Source organism: Leptonychotes weddellii, chromosome 16 (genome assembly GCF_054177405.1).
Source record: "Leptonychotes weddellii isolate Sample4059 chromosome 16, ASM5417740v2, whole genome shotgun sequence".
Lineage (NCBI taxonomy): Eukaryota > Metazoa > Chordata > Mammalia > Carnivora > Phocidae > Leptonychotes > Leptonychotes weddellii.
This window is the reverse complement of record NC_138384.1, coordinates 45,074,604-45,090,971: the sequence shown is the minus strand read 5'-3', so window position 1 is coordinate 45,090,971 and position 16,368 is coordinate 45,074,604. Positions and strand designations below refer to the sequence as shown.

At 58.9% G+C, this 16,368-nt stretch overlaps 1 protein-coding gene across 6 annotated transcripts in view; it reads left to right on the top strand.

Annotated features, from left to right (window-relative positions):
• LIG1 (DNA ligase 1) overlaps positions 1–16,368 on the top strand; it is a 192,760-nt gene that overhangs the window by 16,372 nt on the left and 160,020 nt on the right. For 3 of the 6 annotated variants that reach the window (XM_081807212.1, XM_081807209.1, XM_081807207.1), the window contains 17 exons: positions 550–669; positions 833–908; positions 1,544–1,624; positions 1,837–1,893; positions 4,310–4,482; positions 4,886–5,052; positions 5,436–5,512; positions 6,318–6,409; positions 6,621–6,720; positions 7,612–7,697; positions 8,450–8,565; positions 9,305–9,400; positions 11,398–11,508; positions 12,273–12,344; positions 14,251–14,395; positions 14,523–14,605; positions 15,884–16,036. In XM_081807212.1, the coding sequence (XP_081663338.1) occupies positions 550–669; positions 833–908; positions 1,544–1,624; positions 1,837–1,893; positions 4,310–4,482; positions 4,886–5,052; positions 5,436–5,512; positions 6,318–6,409; positions 6,621–6,720; positions 7,612–7,697; positions 8,450–8,565; positions 9,305–9,400; positions 11,398–11,508; positions 12,273–12,344; positions 14,251–14,395; positions 14,523–14,605; positions 15,884–16,036 (1,805 nt within the window). The remainder of the gene's footprint in view (positions 1–549; positions 670–832; positions 909–1,543; positions 1,625–1,836; positions 1,894–4,309; positions 4,483–4,885; positions 5,053–5,435; positions 5,513–6,317; positions 6,410–6,620; positions 6,721–7,611; positions 7,698–8,449; positions 8,566–9,304; positions 9,401–11,397; positions 11,509–12,272; positions 12,345–14,250; positions 14,396–14,522; positions 14,606–15,883; positions 16,037–16,368) is intronic. The other 3 variants (XM_081807210.1, XM_081807208.1, XM_081807211.1) reach the window with 2 other exon arrangements.

Genomic DNA, 16,368 nt, shown 5'->3' with positions numbered 1-16,368 from the left:
AAAAAAAAAAAAAATCTCCCCCCTCGCCCCTGCACATGGGAAAGAAGAACGAACCAGTCATCCTCCAACAAAATATTTGTATCTTTGAGAAATCACAGGTACTAAATGTTACTGAGGGGTAGTTTATGAAGTTAGACCGCTTGGCTGAGCTGTGGGGGTTTTGAGGTTCTAGTTACCCTCACAGGCCCAAGAACAAGCCCCACAGCCAGGTGTCCGTGAGACTCCTGTGTGAGAAACAGCATCGTGGGGACATTTCGAGGACGCGGACCTTACCCACTTTTTGCAACTGCCGGGAAAGTGGGAACATTTTCTTCTGATCGTGCTGAGATTTCTTTTTACCGCTGTCCGTAAAGTCTCCGGTCTCAGGCCCGACGCTCGAGGGGATTCTGTTAGTACTGACGGTAAAGCATCGGGCCCAAGAGGCTCAAAAAACTTAACGCACAGAAAGGAAAGGGGCAGAAGGTGTTTTCCGTATGTGGAGTCAGAACCAGTGACGAGTGAAGTCTCGGGTTGGAAGTGGGCATCCCCAACCAGTGTCTCTCGCTTTAGCAGCGGAGCCCCCGCCAGACACCGCCTTGGAGCCTGAGGTGGCGGGGAAGCGGGAGGCTCGAGAGGAGGACCCGGCCAAGCCGCCCGCCAAAGTGCCCAAGACGGTCAGCAGCTTCTTCGGTGAGTGTCTCCCGCCGCCCAGCTCCCAGCCTCTTGGGGAGGAGGCGGGCCTTTCCCCAGAGCGCGTCCCCCTTGGTGGAAGGTCTGACCCCTGTCTCCTGGCTTCATGGGCCGGTGGGGGCTCTCAGGAGGAGGGCCCACAGTTTCCTGACTTCATTCCCAGCCCCCCGGAAACTGGCAACCAAGAAAGAAGGGAAAGAAGAGGGACCTGGCACAGCAAGACAGGAGGAGGCCAAGGGGTGAGTCTGTGTCGGCTGTCGAGTGGAGAGGACAGGGAGGTAAGGGGAGGCCTGTGGTGAGTCCAGATTCTCCTGATTTGATTCCTCTAACGATGAGACCAATGCCCGCCAAAAATTCTTTCAGCTACAATCGGTGATTGCAGCTAATTATTCTAATGACAGTGTTTTTGGGATTCTTAATGTCATTTTTGTGAAACCCCATTTTCCATTCCTCAAACATGTCATGTGCATCTCTACCTCAGGGCCTTTGCACTTGCTGTTCCTTTTGCCTGGAGTGCTCTTCTCCTGGATACCCACTCTGCTCACTCCTCATGTCATTCTGCCCAAATGTCTCCTTCCCCAGCCTTTCCTCAGAAGTGGCACCTTCCATCCCGCCTTCCCCCAGCGTGGTTTGATTTTGGTTTTGGAAATATTTTTTAATACCAAAATTATTTGTTGCTACGTTTGTTTTGGTTTTTTTCTTCCCCGACTCTCCGGCTAGAATGTGAGCTCTAGGTTCAGCAACTTTGTTTTCATTCCCTTCTGCGCCCTCATGCCTAGAACAGCGTCTGGCGCGTAGTAGGTGCTCAGAAAATGTTAGCTGGAGGACTGGCTTCTCTTTGACCCAGGTGTCTATCTCTGTGTTGCCTCCACAGGCCCCTGGACCCCCCCAGCTACAATCCTGCCAAAAACAACTACCATCCCATTGACGACGCGTGCTGGAAGCCAGGCCAGAAGTGAGGCTCCCCCCGCCCCCGACTGTCCCTCCGCCTCTCCCTGTCACCGGGCGCATCTCCCCAGAGGCCTCCGGTGGAGGAAGCAGTCAGATCTCTCCCGTCCCCATTTTGGGGACACAGGCAGCAGCACCGAAGGTGTGGGGAGGCACGTGGACAGACAGATGGATGGTGTGGGTTATACACACCACCCCGTGTCTCTCTTCTTTCCCCAGGGTCCCTTACCTGGCTGTGGCCCGGACATTTGAGAAGATTGAGGAAGTTTCTGCTCGGTAATTCGTCAGGCCCGCCTGGACGGGGAGGGGCAGGTGGGGTGGCGACTCCGGCTGCCCCGGTGCTTTCCGCCTCTGCTCTTTCCACTTCACCTCCTGCACGCGTCCCCGGCCCCTGGAGGGGCTGCAGGGCCTCGTGGGCCCCCGGCCCGGAAGGCCCCCACCACGCTTCTGAGTTCTGTGGGTCACAACGAGCCGTGAGCGTGAGCCCAGCTTCCCCAGGTGGGGAAACCTTTGCCTCCTCCCAGTGGCAGGAACTTAATCTACCCTCAGCGGTGAGAAGTAACCACGGCCTCGCTGATTGTCTTGCCCTTCGTGTGAGGAGGTCCGGGTCTGGATTCTAGTGGGAATCTCACTCCCAGCGAGTGCTGGTTGGGCCGCCGGCACACAGGGCTGCCTGGCCCCGGCCCTCACTCCTGCGTGTTTAGTCAGTGTCGTCAGGGGGCACACCCCATTCTGCTTCCTACCTGCACGTCAGCCTTGTTTCCAGAAGATCCTTCCATGTTGGTTTAAGTAGGTCTCGGCCCTTTCAATCTTGCTCTGTAGGATTCCTTCATTTTTCACTTCTCACACATGAGCGGAGCATTTCGGCTGTTCCCAGCGCTTTGTTCTTGTCAGCGTGTGTCTTTGTGAACATGGGAGGAACCTCCTCTGGCAGGAGCCCCACAGTGGAATTGCAGGGCACGGGGGCCTGCAGGCGGCAGCAGCAGGAGGGCTGGATTAGCCAAAGCCCTGCCCGGGGTGGGCAGACAGGCCTGGGAGTGGGCCCAGTTCCGCCGCTTCCTGGTTGTGTGACCATGGGCGGGTGGCCTGACCTCTCTGAGCTTCAGTCTCTTCACGGGGAAAGTACAGATCATCCGTCTCGAGTTTGCTGAGAGCCCTGGAATGAAGAGTGTCCTCGGGTTGGCGAAACAGATAGCCATTGACTTGGGGACTGAAAACACAGAAATGTATCCCTCGCATTTCAGGAGGCCAGAAGTCTGAGATCAAGGGGCGGGCAGGGCTGGTTCGTCCTGGAGGCTCTCAGGAAACCTGACCCATGCCTCTCCCAGCTGATGGTGGCCTTGGGCATCCGTGGCCTATGGCCGCATCACTCCGAATCCCTGCCTCTGATTTCGATTCCACGTGCTCTTTCTCTGTGTGTCTTTTTCTGTACCTTATATGGACACTTCTACTGGATTGAGGGCCCACCCCATCTGCGATGGGGCCCACCTCATCTTTTTTTTTTAAAGATTTTATTTATTTATTTGAGAGAGAGAGAATGAGAGAGAGAGAACACCTGAGAGGGGATAGGGTCAGAGGACGAAGCAGACTCCCTGCCGAGCAGGGAGCCCGATGCGGGACTCGATCCCGGGACTCCAGGATCATGACCTGAGCTGAAGGCAGTCGCTTAACCAACTGAGCCACCCAGGCACCCTGCGATGACCTCATCTTGACCCTGACCTGAGTTATACTTGCTGAGATCCTCTTTCTTTTTTTTTTTTTTAAAGATTTATTTATTTGAGAGAGCAAGAATGAAAGAGAGAGCACATGAGAGGGGGGAGGGTTAGAGGGAGAAGCAGGCTCCCCGCCGAGCAGGGAGCCCGATGCGGGACTCGATCCAGGGACTCCAGGATCATGACCTGAGCCGAAGACAGTCGCTTAACCAACTGAGCCACCCAGGCGCCCCTAAGACCCTCTTTCTAATTAAGGTCCCATTCTGAGGCTCCAGGCAGGCCTCAGTTTTGGGGGCATGCTGTTGGTCTCCCTGGAAGTCAGTCTGTGGCGTCCGCCCCACAGTGCTTTGTGTTTCTCTCTCTCTTGTGCCTCCTCCGTGTGTTCATTGGGCTGCTTCTGTAAGGGAGACTTAGCTTCTCTTTCCAGTGAGGCCTGCTCAAGAGCAAACACAGACCTCTGCACAGATCCTGCGAGCCACACAGAAACGGGGTTTTACTTTTCGAGCCGGCACGGTGTAGTGGTGGGGAGCGGGGCTCCTCGGGCAGACGGCCTCAGCTCACGTCTCAGCCTGATTCTCACTGGCTCTGTGACCTTCGCCAAGTTACATGATCTCTCTGGGCCTCAGTTGCCTCCTCTCTAAAGTGGGGGTGTTATCAGTCTCTCCCTCATGGTGGAGCCTTGAGCATTTAGTGAGCGGAAACATACAGAGGGTTTAGACTCACCCTCTGCCCCCTGGTCCGGCACCTGGAAAATGCTCCAGCCAACAGCCACTGTTCCTCTGGGGATGGCTGTCCCCATCTTCATCGTAAGCATGGAGCAGGCTCACCCTCCCACCAGCATTTGTGGCTGGGCCTGTGGCTCAGGCCACCACCTGGGCCCGGACTCGAGCTCCTCCTCTTCTTTCCCGGGGTCCTTTCCACCCGCCCCCCAACTTTGACCCCGAAATGCCAGGAGGTCACACCCCTGCCTCCACCCCCAGGCTCCGGATGGTGGAGACGCTGAGCAACTTGCTGCGTTCCGTGGTGGCCCTGTCACCTCCAGACCTCCTCCCCATCCTCTACCTCAGCCTCAACCGCCTCGGGCCACCCCAGCAGGGCCTGGAGCTTGGCGTCGGTGACGGCGTCCTCCTCAAGGCGGTGGCCCAGGCCACGGGTAAGCAGGGGGTGTGGTGGCAGTTCCAGGGTGGGGGGCTCCGAGGGAGAAGATGCAGAGGTGGGGAGGATGTGAGAGACAGCAGAGGGGGCTCTGAAGGTGGGGAGAGGGCCAACGGGACAGGTCGGTGCGATGGGGGGAGCGTGGGGGTGGAAGGGGGGCTGGGAAGATGGGCATGCAGAGGGAGCAGGACGAGGGGGCTGGGACTGAGGCCCGGGGCCCAGGGAGGTGACAGAGCCTGGAGGGCCGAGGGGAGATGCGGGGAGACCGTGAGCGGGGCCTCCGCTGCTTGGTGTTCGTGGTAGGAGTGGGGTGGGGGGCCGGGCCAGGTGTGGGCAGAGAGGACCCGGGACAGACACACAGCCCCCCGCGCCCCCCTCACCACTGTTCCCTCCACCCCAAGGGCGGCAGCTGGAGTCTGTCAAGGCCGAGGCAGCCGAGAAGGGCGACGTGGGGCTGGTGGCCGAGAACAGCCGCAGCACCCAGAGACTCATGCTGCCCCCGCCCGCTCTCACTGCCACCGGGGTCTTCACCAAGTTCCGAGACATCGCCCGGCTGGCCGGTAGTGCTGTGAGTGGGGCAGGGGGGCAGCCCTGCGCCCGGACCCTCTGCCCTTCCCCTCGGGGACCTGGAGCCATGCGTGTGGCAAGGGGGCCTTCCAGTCACACTCTCTGGGGCTGGGTCACTTCGGGCCTGCTCGTGGGCCAGGGGGTCTCCTCTTGAGATTCTAGCACCTGCTTTGCTGCGGCCGCGTGACAGGACACGGGACAGGAAATACCTGCTGAATGGAGCGAGGGGGGGAGGCGGGCTGGAGCCAGCCTTCCTTACTGCATGACCGCGCGGCGGGAAGTGGGAGTGGGGTGACGGCAGGGGCGTGTATTCCAGGGGGCCAGCCAGGAGGAGGTGTCGTCCCCTCCCTTCGCCCCAGGCACTGACTGCTCGACCCACTTCAGTCCACAGCCAAGAAGATGGACGTCATCAAAGGCCTCTTTGTCGCTTGCCGCCACTCGGAAGCCCGATACATCGCCAGGTAGGCGTGGGCCTGGAAGGCTGGGAGCGGCGGCCGGAGGGAGGGAGGGACCGGCTGTGGGGGTCCCGCTGGTGCCCTGACCGCCCGCACACCAGGCCCTGAGGGGCTGGACTGGGCACACGGGGTCCCTTTCCCCGGGCGGCTCGTCTCCTCGCGGCCTGGGGCTCGTGGCTAAGAGGTGCTGGGATTGGTTAGCAACGTGTGCCTTGGCCTCGGCGGGAGTGGTGCAGGCGGGGGGCCAGACGGTTGCCGTGAGCGTGGGAATGACATCCCGGCAGCCCCCATCACCGAGCGTTTCTTGGGAGCTGGGTGTGGTGTCCCATCGGTCAATCCCCTGGCGCTGCCGGGCAGGCCCCTTACCCTCGGCCGGCTCTGTGGAAGGGTAGACGGAGGCCCCTGGCTCAGAGCTGGGCCTGTGCGGGGCAGGCTGTTGGGCAGCACGTCCCGTGGCACCTCCGGGGAGGCCGTGTCCCGTTTCCAGGCCCGCTGTGCCCTGGCTCGCCCTCCCCGAGCCTCACCGCTTCCCCGGAGGGCAGCTGAGAAGAGAGGTGAAGACACCGCGAGGCCCCCAGTTCTGCCCCAGGGAAGGCCAGCGGCCGCGGCTATTAGAGGCCGGCCTCCGTTTCCCTTTTGTTCAGTGGGGCCGTGTGATGCCTTGGGTCCCTTCCGGCCCTGAAGGTGGTTCCGGTTTTGAGGAGAGGGTTCCAGAGGCTCCAGGTGGGGGAGGCAGGGGCAGCGGGTAGAGGGCAAGACGGGAAGGGTGGATGGCGACCAGCCCGCTCCCCCTCCCCTGCTGTCTTCCCAGAGCCCTGAGCGGCCGGCTGCGCCTCGGGCTGGCGGAGCAGTCGGTGCTGGCCGCGCTCGCCCAGGCTGTGAGCCTCACGCCCCCAGGCCAAGGTGAGGCCCTGCGGCCGGTCTCTGAGCCCCGCTCTGCAGTTAACCGGGCCGCTCTCCTTTCCCCGAGGTCTTCGCGCCCCCGCTGCCCTCCAGGTTCCTTCCCTGGCAGCCTTGTCCCCCTTCCTTGTTGCCCACATGCCACCCGCTGTGCCCCGGGGTAGCCAAGGGGTCGGGCCCGTCCCAAAGCCTCTGCCGGCGCGTCTGGTCTTAGAATCGCCCCCGGCCGTCGTGGATGCTGGGAAGGGCAGGACAGCGGAGGCCCGAAAGACGTGGCTAGAGGAGCAAGGCATGATCCTGAAGCAGACGTTCTGGTGAGATCCAGGGCCCGTGGGCAGAGTGGGAGGGCCGGAGGGGCGGTGGGCTTAGCTCCGAGGGCCACGTGCGACGTGGGCGGGGCCGGTGGCTAGCAAGCACTAGTGACCATCGTGGGGCTGGTGACAGAGCAGGGGTGGTGACCCAGACAAGATTGGTGCCGGGCATGAGGCGGGGGACAGTGACTAGGACCAGGGACGAGGGCACAGGGAGCAGGGAGGAGATGCTGGTCGCAGGTGTGAGCGGCGCGACATCTGGGAGTTCCCAGCAGGACCACACATGCGCAGAGGCCCGAAGAGAACCAGAGCAGGGCTGGTGACTGACGCAGAGTGAGGGGTTAGGACATCCATGGGGTGACAGGGCCACAGCGAGATGGTGAGTGCCCAGAGAGGGTATCAGCGGCAGGAGGGCCCAGGAGCATTTCTGCAAACGCCCTCGGGGCCGCTCGCTGGGTCCCAGGGCGGGGACCGACCCTGCAGACCACCCCCGCCCTCCCAGGGCCAGGACAGTGGTCTCCACTCTGACCACGGGGTGCTCCCCGGCCAGTCCCCGGCCAGCTCTGTCAAACTCCTGGGAGGTGGGGCCTCGCCTTGGAGAAATTTCTTAATCCATCCTTGAGTGGTTCTAATGTGTAGCTCAGGTAGAGGGTCACTGGTCTCCTGGTGACAGGTAGGGGTGACGGCAGGCCCAGAGCGAGGGAGACAGAGCGATGTGCAGTGGTGCTGGGGCGGGAGCGTGACAGAGACAGCCAGAGTCCGGGATGGGTGAGAGCAGACCCCTGGACAAGGTGACAGACTGGCAGAGGTGCATCTTGTAGCCAGAGCACAGGCTTTCCAGGCTGTCAGAGTTCTGGAAAGACACCTGCCAGCTAGTTCTTGCCCCCACCCCAGCGAGGTGCCCGACCTGGACCGGATCATCCCTGTGCTGCTGGAGCACGGCCTGGAGCGCCTCCCGGAGCACTGCAAGCTGAGCCCAGGTACCAGCCCCTCGGGAGTGACCGCAGCCCCACCCCGGGCAGAGCCGGCTCCAGGGCCACGGAGTGGCGGATGGCCTTTCTGCAGCCTCCACTCCCTCCTCCCGGCCTTAGCTTCCTCCATCCCTCTAAGAACCTGCAGATTCCTCCTCTTGCCTCCAAAATCGAATCTCGTTCCCTGTGCGGAAACCCATTCCTTTTCTGTTTGGAGTCCCCGTCTGGATTAGGTGGGGTGTGGGTGCATGCTGTGACAGAGATACCCCAAGGACAGTGGTTCAGACCGGACAGAATGTTTCTCTTGCACATAAGAGTCCAGAGGAAGGCAGGTGATCAGGGAGGATACATGGCTGGGCTCCAGGGACCCCTCTGGGAACTGAGGTTCCTCCCTCCTGTCACTTTCTCGTCCCGAGGTTTTCACCCTAATGTGCATGATCAGAGGTGGCTCAGGTTTCTAGATCACAGAAGAGGGAGAGAGAGAAGAGGGGTGAGGACGTGACCCAGACCTTGTGCACACCACCACCCATGCATCCTAATCGCGTGGCCTTCCCTTGCTGCAAGGGAGGCTGGGACTGTGCCGAGCTGGGAGGCCAGCTGCCCGCCTGAGCCGGGAGGACGTGGTCTTCTCTTACTCAGAAGGGAGAATGGGTCCTGGGGCACAGCTGGCTGTCTCTGCCACCCCCCCCCCCCCCACCGATCTGACATGTCGCTGGCACCTCCCCCAGTTCACTCTAACTCTCTCGCTCCTCCCCTCCCAGGGGTTCCCCTGAAACCAATGCTGGCGCACCCCACCCGTGGTGTCGGCGAGGTCCTGAAACGCTTCGAGGAGGCAGCTTTCACCTGCGAGTACAAATACGACGGGCAGAGGGCGCAGGTATGGGGGCGACGCCTCCCTGCGGCAGAACGGAAGGTGCCCGAGAGCGGGGCCCTGGGGTGGGTCAGACCCGAGCTCAGAGTGCCTCCCGCCACAGAGCGCCCGTGTGACCTTGTGCATCTCGGGCTTCACTTTCCGCCGTCCCGCAGCGGTCGTGTTAATAACCACCTCCCGGGCTTACCTGAAAGTCCATTTTATTTGATAAAATCGGCAAAGTCCCTGACCCACGGCCGTGGGAGTTGAAGAAAATGTGGGCTTCGCCCGTGCCCTGCTGTAACAGCCGCCGTGGGAGGCGCCCCCGTGCCAGGGACGTCCCTGGTTGGGTCTGTAAGGATGCTTCTCGTGGCTCTCCTGTCCTGGGGGGGGAGCTGGGGCTGCCCTGTGTAAGGGGGCATATTTGTGGTCCTGCTGACGGACTGTGACCGGATGGTATGAAAGTTAACAGTAAATTCAGGGCGATATTTATGACTTAACACCCAGGCAAATCCGCTTAGACACAGCAAGGCACTTGAGCATCCAGGGTGGTGGGGGGTGGTGGATAGGGAGGGTGAGGAAGGAGATGGCAGGGGCTTCCAGGAACGGGTGGGAGGCACTGTGTGGATGGAGGAGATGATTTACTCAGGTCTCTGCATCGGTTCCTCCTCCAGAGCTTCTGGAACCGTCTGCCGGTGAAGGTGAGGCTGGGGCCAGCTGGGGTGGGCTGGGCTCTGAGTCCCTCTCCCCTCCCCCACTGCCGCAGATCCACGTCCTGGAAGGCGGGGAGGTGAAGATCTTCAGCAGGAATCAGGAAGACAATACCGGAAAGTACCCGGACATCATCAGCCGCATCCCCAAGGTGGGCGTCTGCCGCCTACTTCCCCTCTCACGGGGGCTGTAGATATGGATGCAGAGAACTGCAGCCCGTCCAGGCCAGCTGGGCGCAGCGGGACTGTCTGCAGGAGAGCGGAGTGCCTTCGGCCTCAAGTAATGCAACACCCACCTCCCAGAGGCTTAAGCAGATGCTTTTTTTTTTTTTCCTCAACAAAATCAGGGTGGGTGGCCCTAGCCTGGCTCAGCTGTGCACCGAAGTCCCCCAGAAGCCGTTCATTTCTGTCTCTATCCTCTGCTGTCCTTGGCTGGTCGGCTTTTCATCCCAACGCTTGTCCCCCGATTGTCCCCAGATAGGTGCCACACTTCAGACAGAAAGATGGGCAAGCGGTTCCAGCCTCCCGCTCTCCCCTCCCCTGAGGAGAGTTAATGCTTTCTGGATCCCTCCCCCAGCCCCGCCGCCAGCCGCCTCTGGCTTGGGGTCACCGCCCAGCACTGGGCCCCGTGGTGCAGCAGTGGCCAGGAAAGCCAGAATCTCACTCTGACGGCGAGAGGCGGTTGGGACGTGGGTGGAGGGAGCCGGCCTGCAGATCAGCCCCGCAGCCGGAATAGGCCGGGGCTTCTCTGCTCCCGGGCGCCTTGGGCCTGTTTTGGGAGTCGGTCAGACAGCCCTCCTTGCCTGCCCCTAGTTGATTAGGAAGTTGGCGCTTTCCTGGAGCCGCAAGGACAGACCTAACAGCAGATTACAGATGGTAGTGGAGCTCTTGTTAGCCAAGCGGTGGTGTTTCCAGTCCATTTTACTAGCAGATGGATGAGCCAGTGTGGTGGGTATAATGTCTATGTAGGGTTCTGATCGTAGCGTACGTGATTTGGTGAGTTTGGGCGCGTTTATGCACACCCATGTAAACATAAGACATTTCCATGTATGTATCACTCTAAATTGTTATCTTGGGTCCCATGCCAAGCTGCATCCCCATCCAGCTCCCAGAAGCAACCAGCTTCCCGCGAGCGGTATCCTTCAATTCGGGGTCTTTTGTATCTGGCTGCTTTTGCTCATTCATTGGGCAAGTGTTTCCTGGGCATCTGCTCCAGGCTGAGCCCCGTGCAGGAGGCTGGGGACGCAGCTTAGACAGGCTACACCCAGCTCGGGCCTAGCAGGGCAGGGAGATCTTCGTCGGAGCATCCCGCTGCTGGCTCTGTAGTTGTATGTGGAGACCTGGGCTCTGAAGGACCCCCATTCTGTGAGCCTCTGTAAGAGTCAGACTTGACCTAGGCCTGATGTCAGCAAGGCAGGCCGCCACTGTGCACGGCCCCAGGATGCAGCATGAAGGATGGCATCTGGCGTTGTGCAGCAATGTTCCTTTGAGGAAAAAGAAGTCCTCCCCATGGAGATGAAGAATAAGGACAGGCATTCTAGAGTGATTAGCATGTGCAAAGGCCCTGTGGTTGAAGGGGCCTAGCCAATCCACAAAACAGGAGAGGCTAGCATGCTGGGGTGCAGAGTCTGAAAGGGCCTGGTGAGGTGAGGAAGGGCCAGGGGCTGACCAGGGGAAGAGCCCCCACAGCTTTGGGGAGCTGGGGATGGTTTTTAGCAGGGATGCACTGAGATCAGATTTGGGGTTTGCTCAGAGCACTCTGCTGTGAGGAGAGCAGGTTAGACACGGGGTCTGTGCAGGAGCAGGGAGACCAGTAGGATGATGTGGCCTTGGCTGGACTGGGTTCAGTAAGTTGTGGGCGGTTTAGAGATTTCAGAGGGGAAGTGGACAAGTTCATGGGGAACTGACAAAGGCCACTGGGTTTCCAGCTTATGGGACCAAGTAGTAAGTCTCAGAAAAGTTTGTTTTTCTCCTCCTTGTGGGAAATAAGAAGAGGGTATATATCCATATGTGCATCTTTAAGTTGGCATCAATTCATGGGTGGATTTTCAGAGCTGTGGAAGGAAAAGAACATTTGTTTCTCTGGGCCTGTGTTTTGTCCTCATCCTCCACCTCTCAGCAGCCCTGGGTCTCCCTCTTCATCTTTCAGATTAAACTCCCGTCAGTCACATCCTTCATCCTGGACACAGAAGCCGTGGCTTGGGACCGGGAAAAGAAGCAGATCCAGCCATTCCAAGTGCTTACCACCCGCAAACGCAAGGTAGCCTCCGCCCTCCTCCGCTGCCTGCCATAGTCCCACACTTTCTCCTCTTCCTCCCAGCCCTGCCCCATCCCCAGAAGGATAGAGTGTCTGCTGGGATACAGTTCTTGCTGCCTTTTACAGTGTGGCTGCCATAGCTCCAGCCATTGCATTCTCATCCCAGCATGCCAACTACAAAGGGGGAAAGAGCCATTTTCCTGTGTCTCTGTTTTATCATGAAAGATCTGTTCCAGGACCCCCCCCACAACCTGTGCCCCAGCAAACTTTTTTTTTTTTAAGGATTTTATTTATTTATTTGACAGAGACATAGCAAGAGAGGGAACACAAGCAGGGGTAGTGGGAGAAGGAGAAGCAGGCTTCCCGCGGAGCAGGGAGCCCGATGCGGGGCTCGATCCCAGGACCCCGGGATCATGACCTGAGCAGAAGGCAGCCGCTTAACAACTGAGCCACCCAGGCGCCCCCCAGCAAACTTCTTTACCCTCATTGGCCAGAACTGTGTCCTGTCAGCACCATTAGCTACAAGGGAGGGTAGGAGAGCAAATACTTGACAAAGGGGAGTGAGGTTGTTGGGATTAGCTGAGAGCCATCACCATGCGGAGCCCGGAGCTAGGAGTGTTGTCATCCTCATGGGTGTGTGGCCTATTGGCTGGAGAGAAGGGGAGAGTGGTAGGTGACAGGTGTCTGCCTGGGGCATGATGGGAAGCATAGCAACCACACCTCATACTACCGTCCCCCACCCCTGCTCTCCCTTCTGCCCAACCCAGGAGGTGGACGCGGCAGAGATCCAGGTGCAGGTGTGTCTGTACGCCTTCGACCTCATCTACCTCAATGGACAGGTGAGTTCCGGCTGCATGTCTGGGGGCAGATGGGGGCGGTGTGCGAGCTTGGGAGCCGGCGGTCTGAGTGGCCACGCTCGGGCAGCGGTTCTCAAAGTGTGGCCCGAGGACCCCTGCGGGTGTCTCCAGGACCCTCTCGGGGGAGTCTGTGAGGCCCTGCCTGCCTTCCCCAGCTCCGCAGCCGTGCAGGCAGATTCTCCTGTGTGGCAGCCGTCTGAATGCGGACGGCCGCACACGGGAGGGCCCAGCTCCGTGAAAAGCCAGACATTGAAGAATTTGCAAAAATGTAAACTGATGCCCCCACTTCTCACTAATTTTTTTTCTAACATAGGCACATTTCATGAAAATACATTGTTGGGTTAACATATTGGAGGTGGTTTTTTTTTTTTTTTTTTAAAGATTTTATTTATTTTTTAGAGAGCGAGCGAGAGAGAAACAGCATGAGAGGGGCGAGGGTCAGAGGGAGAAGCAGGCTCCCCGCTGAGCTGGGAGCCCGATGTGGGACTCGATCCCAGGACCCTGGGATCATGACCTGAGCTGAAGGCAGACGCTTAACCATCTGAGCCACCCAGGCGCTCGGAGGTGTTATTTTTAAATGAGTTAATAAATGTCTAGATTTCTCACTTCTAGTATAGCAAATATTAACATGTGATTTAGTAGCTGATACATCGTCATTACTGTGGTAAATATCTAGAGATGTAACCCACATCTCTGGAGTGAGTCCTCAGCAGGTTTCAAGAGTGTGAGGGGGTCCCGAGACTGGAGAGTTTGAGCACCGCTGCTCCAGGGCATGGGTTAAGAATCTGGAGCCCGACCACCTGCTTTCACATCCCAGCTCTCCCTTCCTGGCTGTGCGACTGCAGATAAATGACTCAGCCTCTGTGAGTCTCCGCTTCCTTATCACTACTAGGATCAATCACCACCTTTATTCTGGAGTCTCCCCTTAGGAGAGTCTCAGAGTGAATCTAGACTCAGAATGAGTGAGTTTGGGGCTGTTGAGACAAGTTCCATCCCCTTGCAGAGATGGAACAGAACAGAAGGAGTGAGCTCCCCATCTGAGGAAGCATCCCACCTCGGCCTGGTGGAGGAGAGCCACACCTCCCTCGGGGATGGATGGCGAGAGAGAGCTAGGGGACTTCTTCCCCAGCCTGCCTAATAGTTTGTAAGAACAAGGCTCCCTGCCATATTCAGCTTCGAATCGGCTTGCGTGATGTCCAGCAGGGCTGTGCCTGTCCATCAGGAGCGTGTACAGAACATAAAAGGGTGTGGTTAATAAGATCACAGGTCGTGGATTAACTTCCAGAAGGTTGGGGGGCCTGTTCTACGGTATAAAGCAAGCACTGTTTTCCCACGAGGGATTCGGTCTCCCTCAGGGCTCGGTAGATGAAGGCCTACTGGCCTGTCTTGTCTGTACAGAAGGTTTTGTGGGAACGTAACCACGCACCCGTCCACTTACTTCTGCCCGGCAGCCCAAGGGTGAGCGGTTGCGACAGCCCGAGTAGCCCGCAGAACCAAGAATGTTTACTGTCTGGTTCTTTGTGGGACAGGGTTGCCGAGCCCTGGATTAAAACGGAAACACGTTTATGTTACACCCCTGTGGTCGTCGGCTTCTTTCCAGCTCTGTTCAACCCGTGTTGAACAAGGAACCATAGCCATGATAACAGGAGTCCGCTCCAGCCTCCAGCGCCCTTGCTGCTCTCGACCTGCTGTTGAAATTGGTCCTTTCGGCTCTCGCAACCCTCGTGCAGGCCTGGTTCCTCCTGGCGGGGCGTTCCGTCGGGAGCCGAGTGGTGGCTGGAGATGCACGGGCATCCTGTCTCTCCCAGGCTCGGGCTTCGTCTCCTCCACAGTGACGTCCCTTCCTCTCTGTCTCTTCCCGCTCCCTTCCTCCCCTTCCCGCCCCCAGTCCCTGGTGCGTGAGCCGCTTTCCCGACGCCGGCAGCTTCTCCGGGAGAACTTCATGCAGATGGAGGGCGAGTTTGTCTTCGCCACCTCCCTGGACACCAAGGACACGGAGCAGATTGCCGAGTTCCTGGAGCAGTCTGTGAAAGGTGAGGGGGTCTGGGGCTGACCGCCGCGTGCGCCCCAGCCCACAAGATTTCACTGGAAGCCTGCGGCTCCGGCTGGCTGTCCCAGGCCAGGGCTTCACGAAGGCCATCCGTCTGTGTGTCCCTTCAGATTCCTGCGAGGGGCTGATGGTGAAAACCCTGGACGTCGATGCCACCTACGAGATCGCCAAGAGATCCCACAACTGGCTGAAGGTGAGCTGCCCCGGCTGCCCTTCCCACATCCAGCCGTCTCTCCATCTGGGTTTCTGGTCCCCACCTCACCCTGTGTGAGTGCAGGAGCCTTTTCTCGGCCCCTGCTGCCTCGCAGTCCAGCCAGCTGGAGACCACCCCTCTGCACACCCTCATGGATGGATTCACCAGGAATCAGTTGAGAGCTGCCCTCGCTAGATGAGGTCTCTGTTCTCTGAGCTTGCCCTCTGTGTCGAGTGGGGCCGGCGAGAAGGGAGTCAGCCACGACATAAAGGAGATGACGTCGGGGATGATGAGCATTGTGGAGAAAACAAGTCAAGGTCGGGCCAGCGAGGATCTTACAGTGCTCTGGTCGTGGGGAGAGGCCTCTCCAGAGCGGACGCTTGGGTCGAGACACAGATGATAGGAAAGGGTCAGCCATGTGGAGATCTGGGACAGAACACCTAGGAGAAGGGTGGGGGCAGCAAATGCAAAGGCCCTGAGGTAGGAACAAGCTCTGCGTGTGCAGGGAGCAAGGCGATTGAGGTGCGAGGTGAGGTTGGGGTGGAGAGCAGGTCTCAGATCATGCAGTGCCTCGGGGGTCGTTGTAAAATATTATGGGTTTTGAGAAGCCAGTGGAGGTTTTAGGCAGGAAGTCCCATGGTCTGGTTGTCTTTTTTGCACAAGACATCTGTCTGGCTGTGAATGGTGGATGGTTGGGGGTGGGCGGTCCTGGGCAGAGCGGGAGCCCACGAGCAGGAGACTTGCCTGGAGAGGGGCGAGAGGACTGCAGCAGGAGACGAGCTGGAGTGGAGCTGGCTGGGTTCCCCGGGTGTGTGTTAGCGGCCTGTGGTCTTTCTCCGCCACCAAACTGTCAGCAGCTGGGAGGGTATGAGCTTTTCCTGTCTTAGGACACTTTCCCTGCCGCATCCCCAAGGCTGAGTCCTGCCTGGCACTTAGGGTTTCTGGAACAAATGATGAATGTTCTCCGTGTGGAGTGAGTGAGTGGAATGTGTCTCTGTCCTGAGGGAGAGGGGGGACCCAAGGAGGACCCCCAAGGTCTCCGTCTAACTTGTCCCCTCAGTCCCGCTGGCTCTTCCCACTTGGGTCGTCTCTTTCCCATGCGCTCTGGAAGTCCAGAAGCTCCTCCCAGGTCCAGCCTCAGCCCGGTGGCCATCCTTGGTCTTCTCTACGGGAGTTCTCCTTAGACTCACCCCAACCCTGCTCCACCCACCGATGAGCCTCCAGCAGGGAGGTCCACGCCTCGGCAGCGCCCCCTCACCTCCTGCCTTCCCTCCCCAGCTGAAGAAGGACTACCTCGATGGTGTGGGCGACACCCTGGACCTCGTGGTGATCGGCGCCTACCTGGGCCGTGGCAAGCGGGCCGGCCGCTATGGGGGCTTCCTGCTGGCCGCCTACGACGAGGAGAGTGAGGAGTTCCAGGCCATATGCAAGGTGCCGGGAGGCAGGAGGGAAGTAGATTCCACTCAATCGCGGAGTGGGGGGTGCTGGGGGGCTGAACTAAGAGGCTCTCACGTCCTATGTAGGATTATTTTTTTTTCTAGTTTTTATTTGCTTTTTCTGATCCTATAAGTAACTCTTGCTTCACATAGAGAAATGCACTATCATAAAAAGTTGTAAGAAAGCTATGTCAGGAATTGAGTTCAGCTGCAGATGAGGATGGCTTACAAGGGATTTATTTTTCTCTCATGTAATGAGAAGTCTGAAGGGGGGCCGGCGGCAGGCTCTCTGATGTCACTGGGGACCCAGGCTTCTCTCCCCGCACA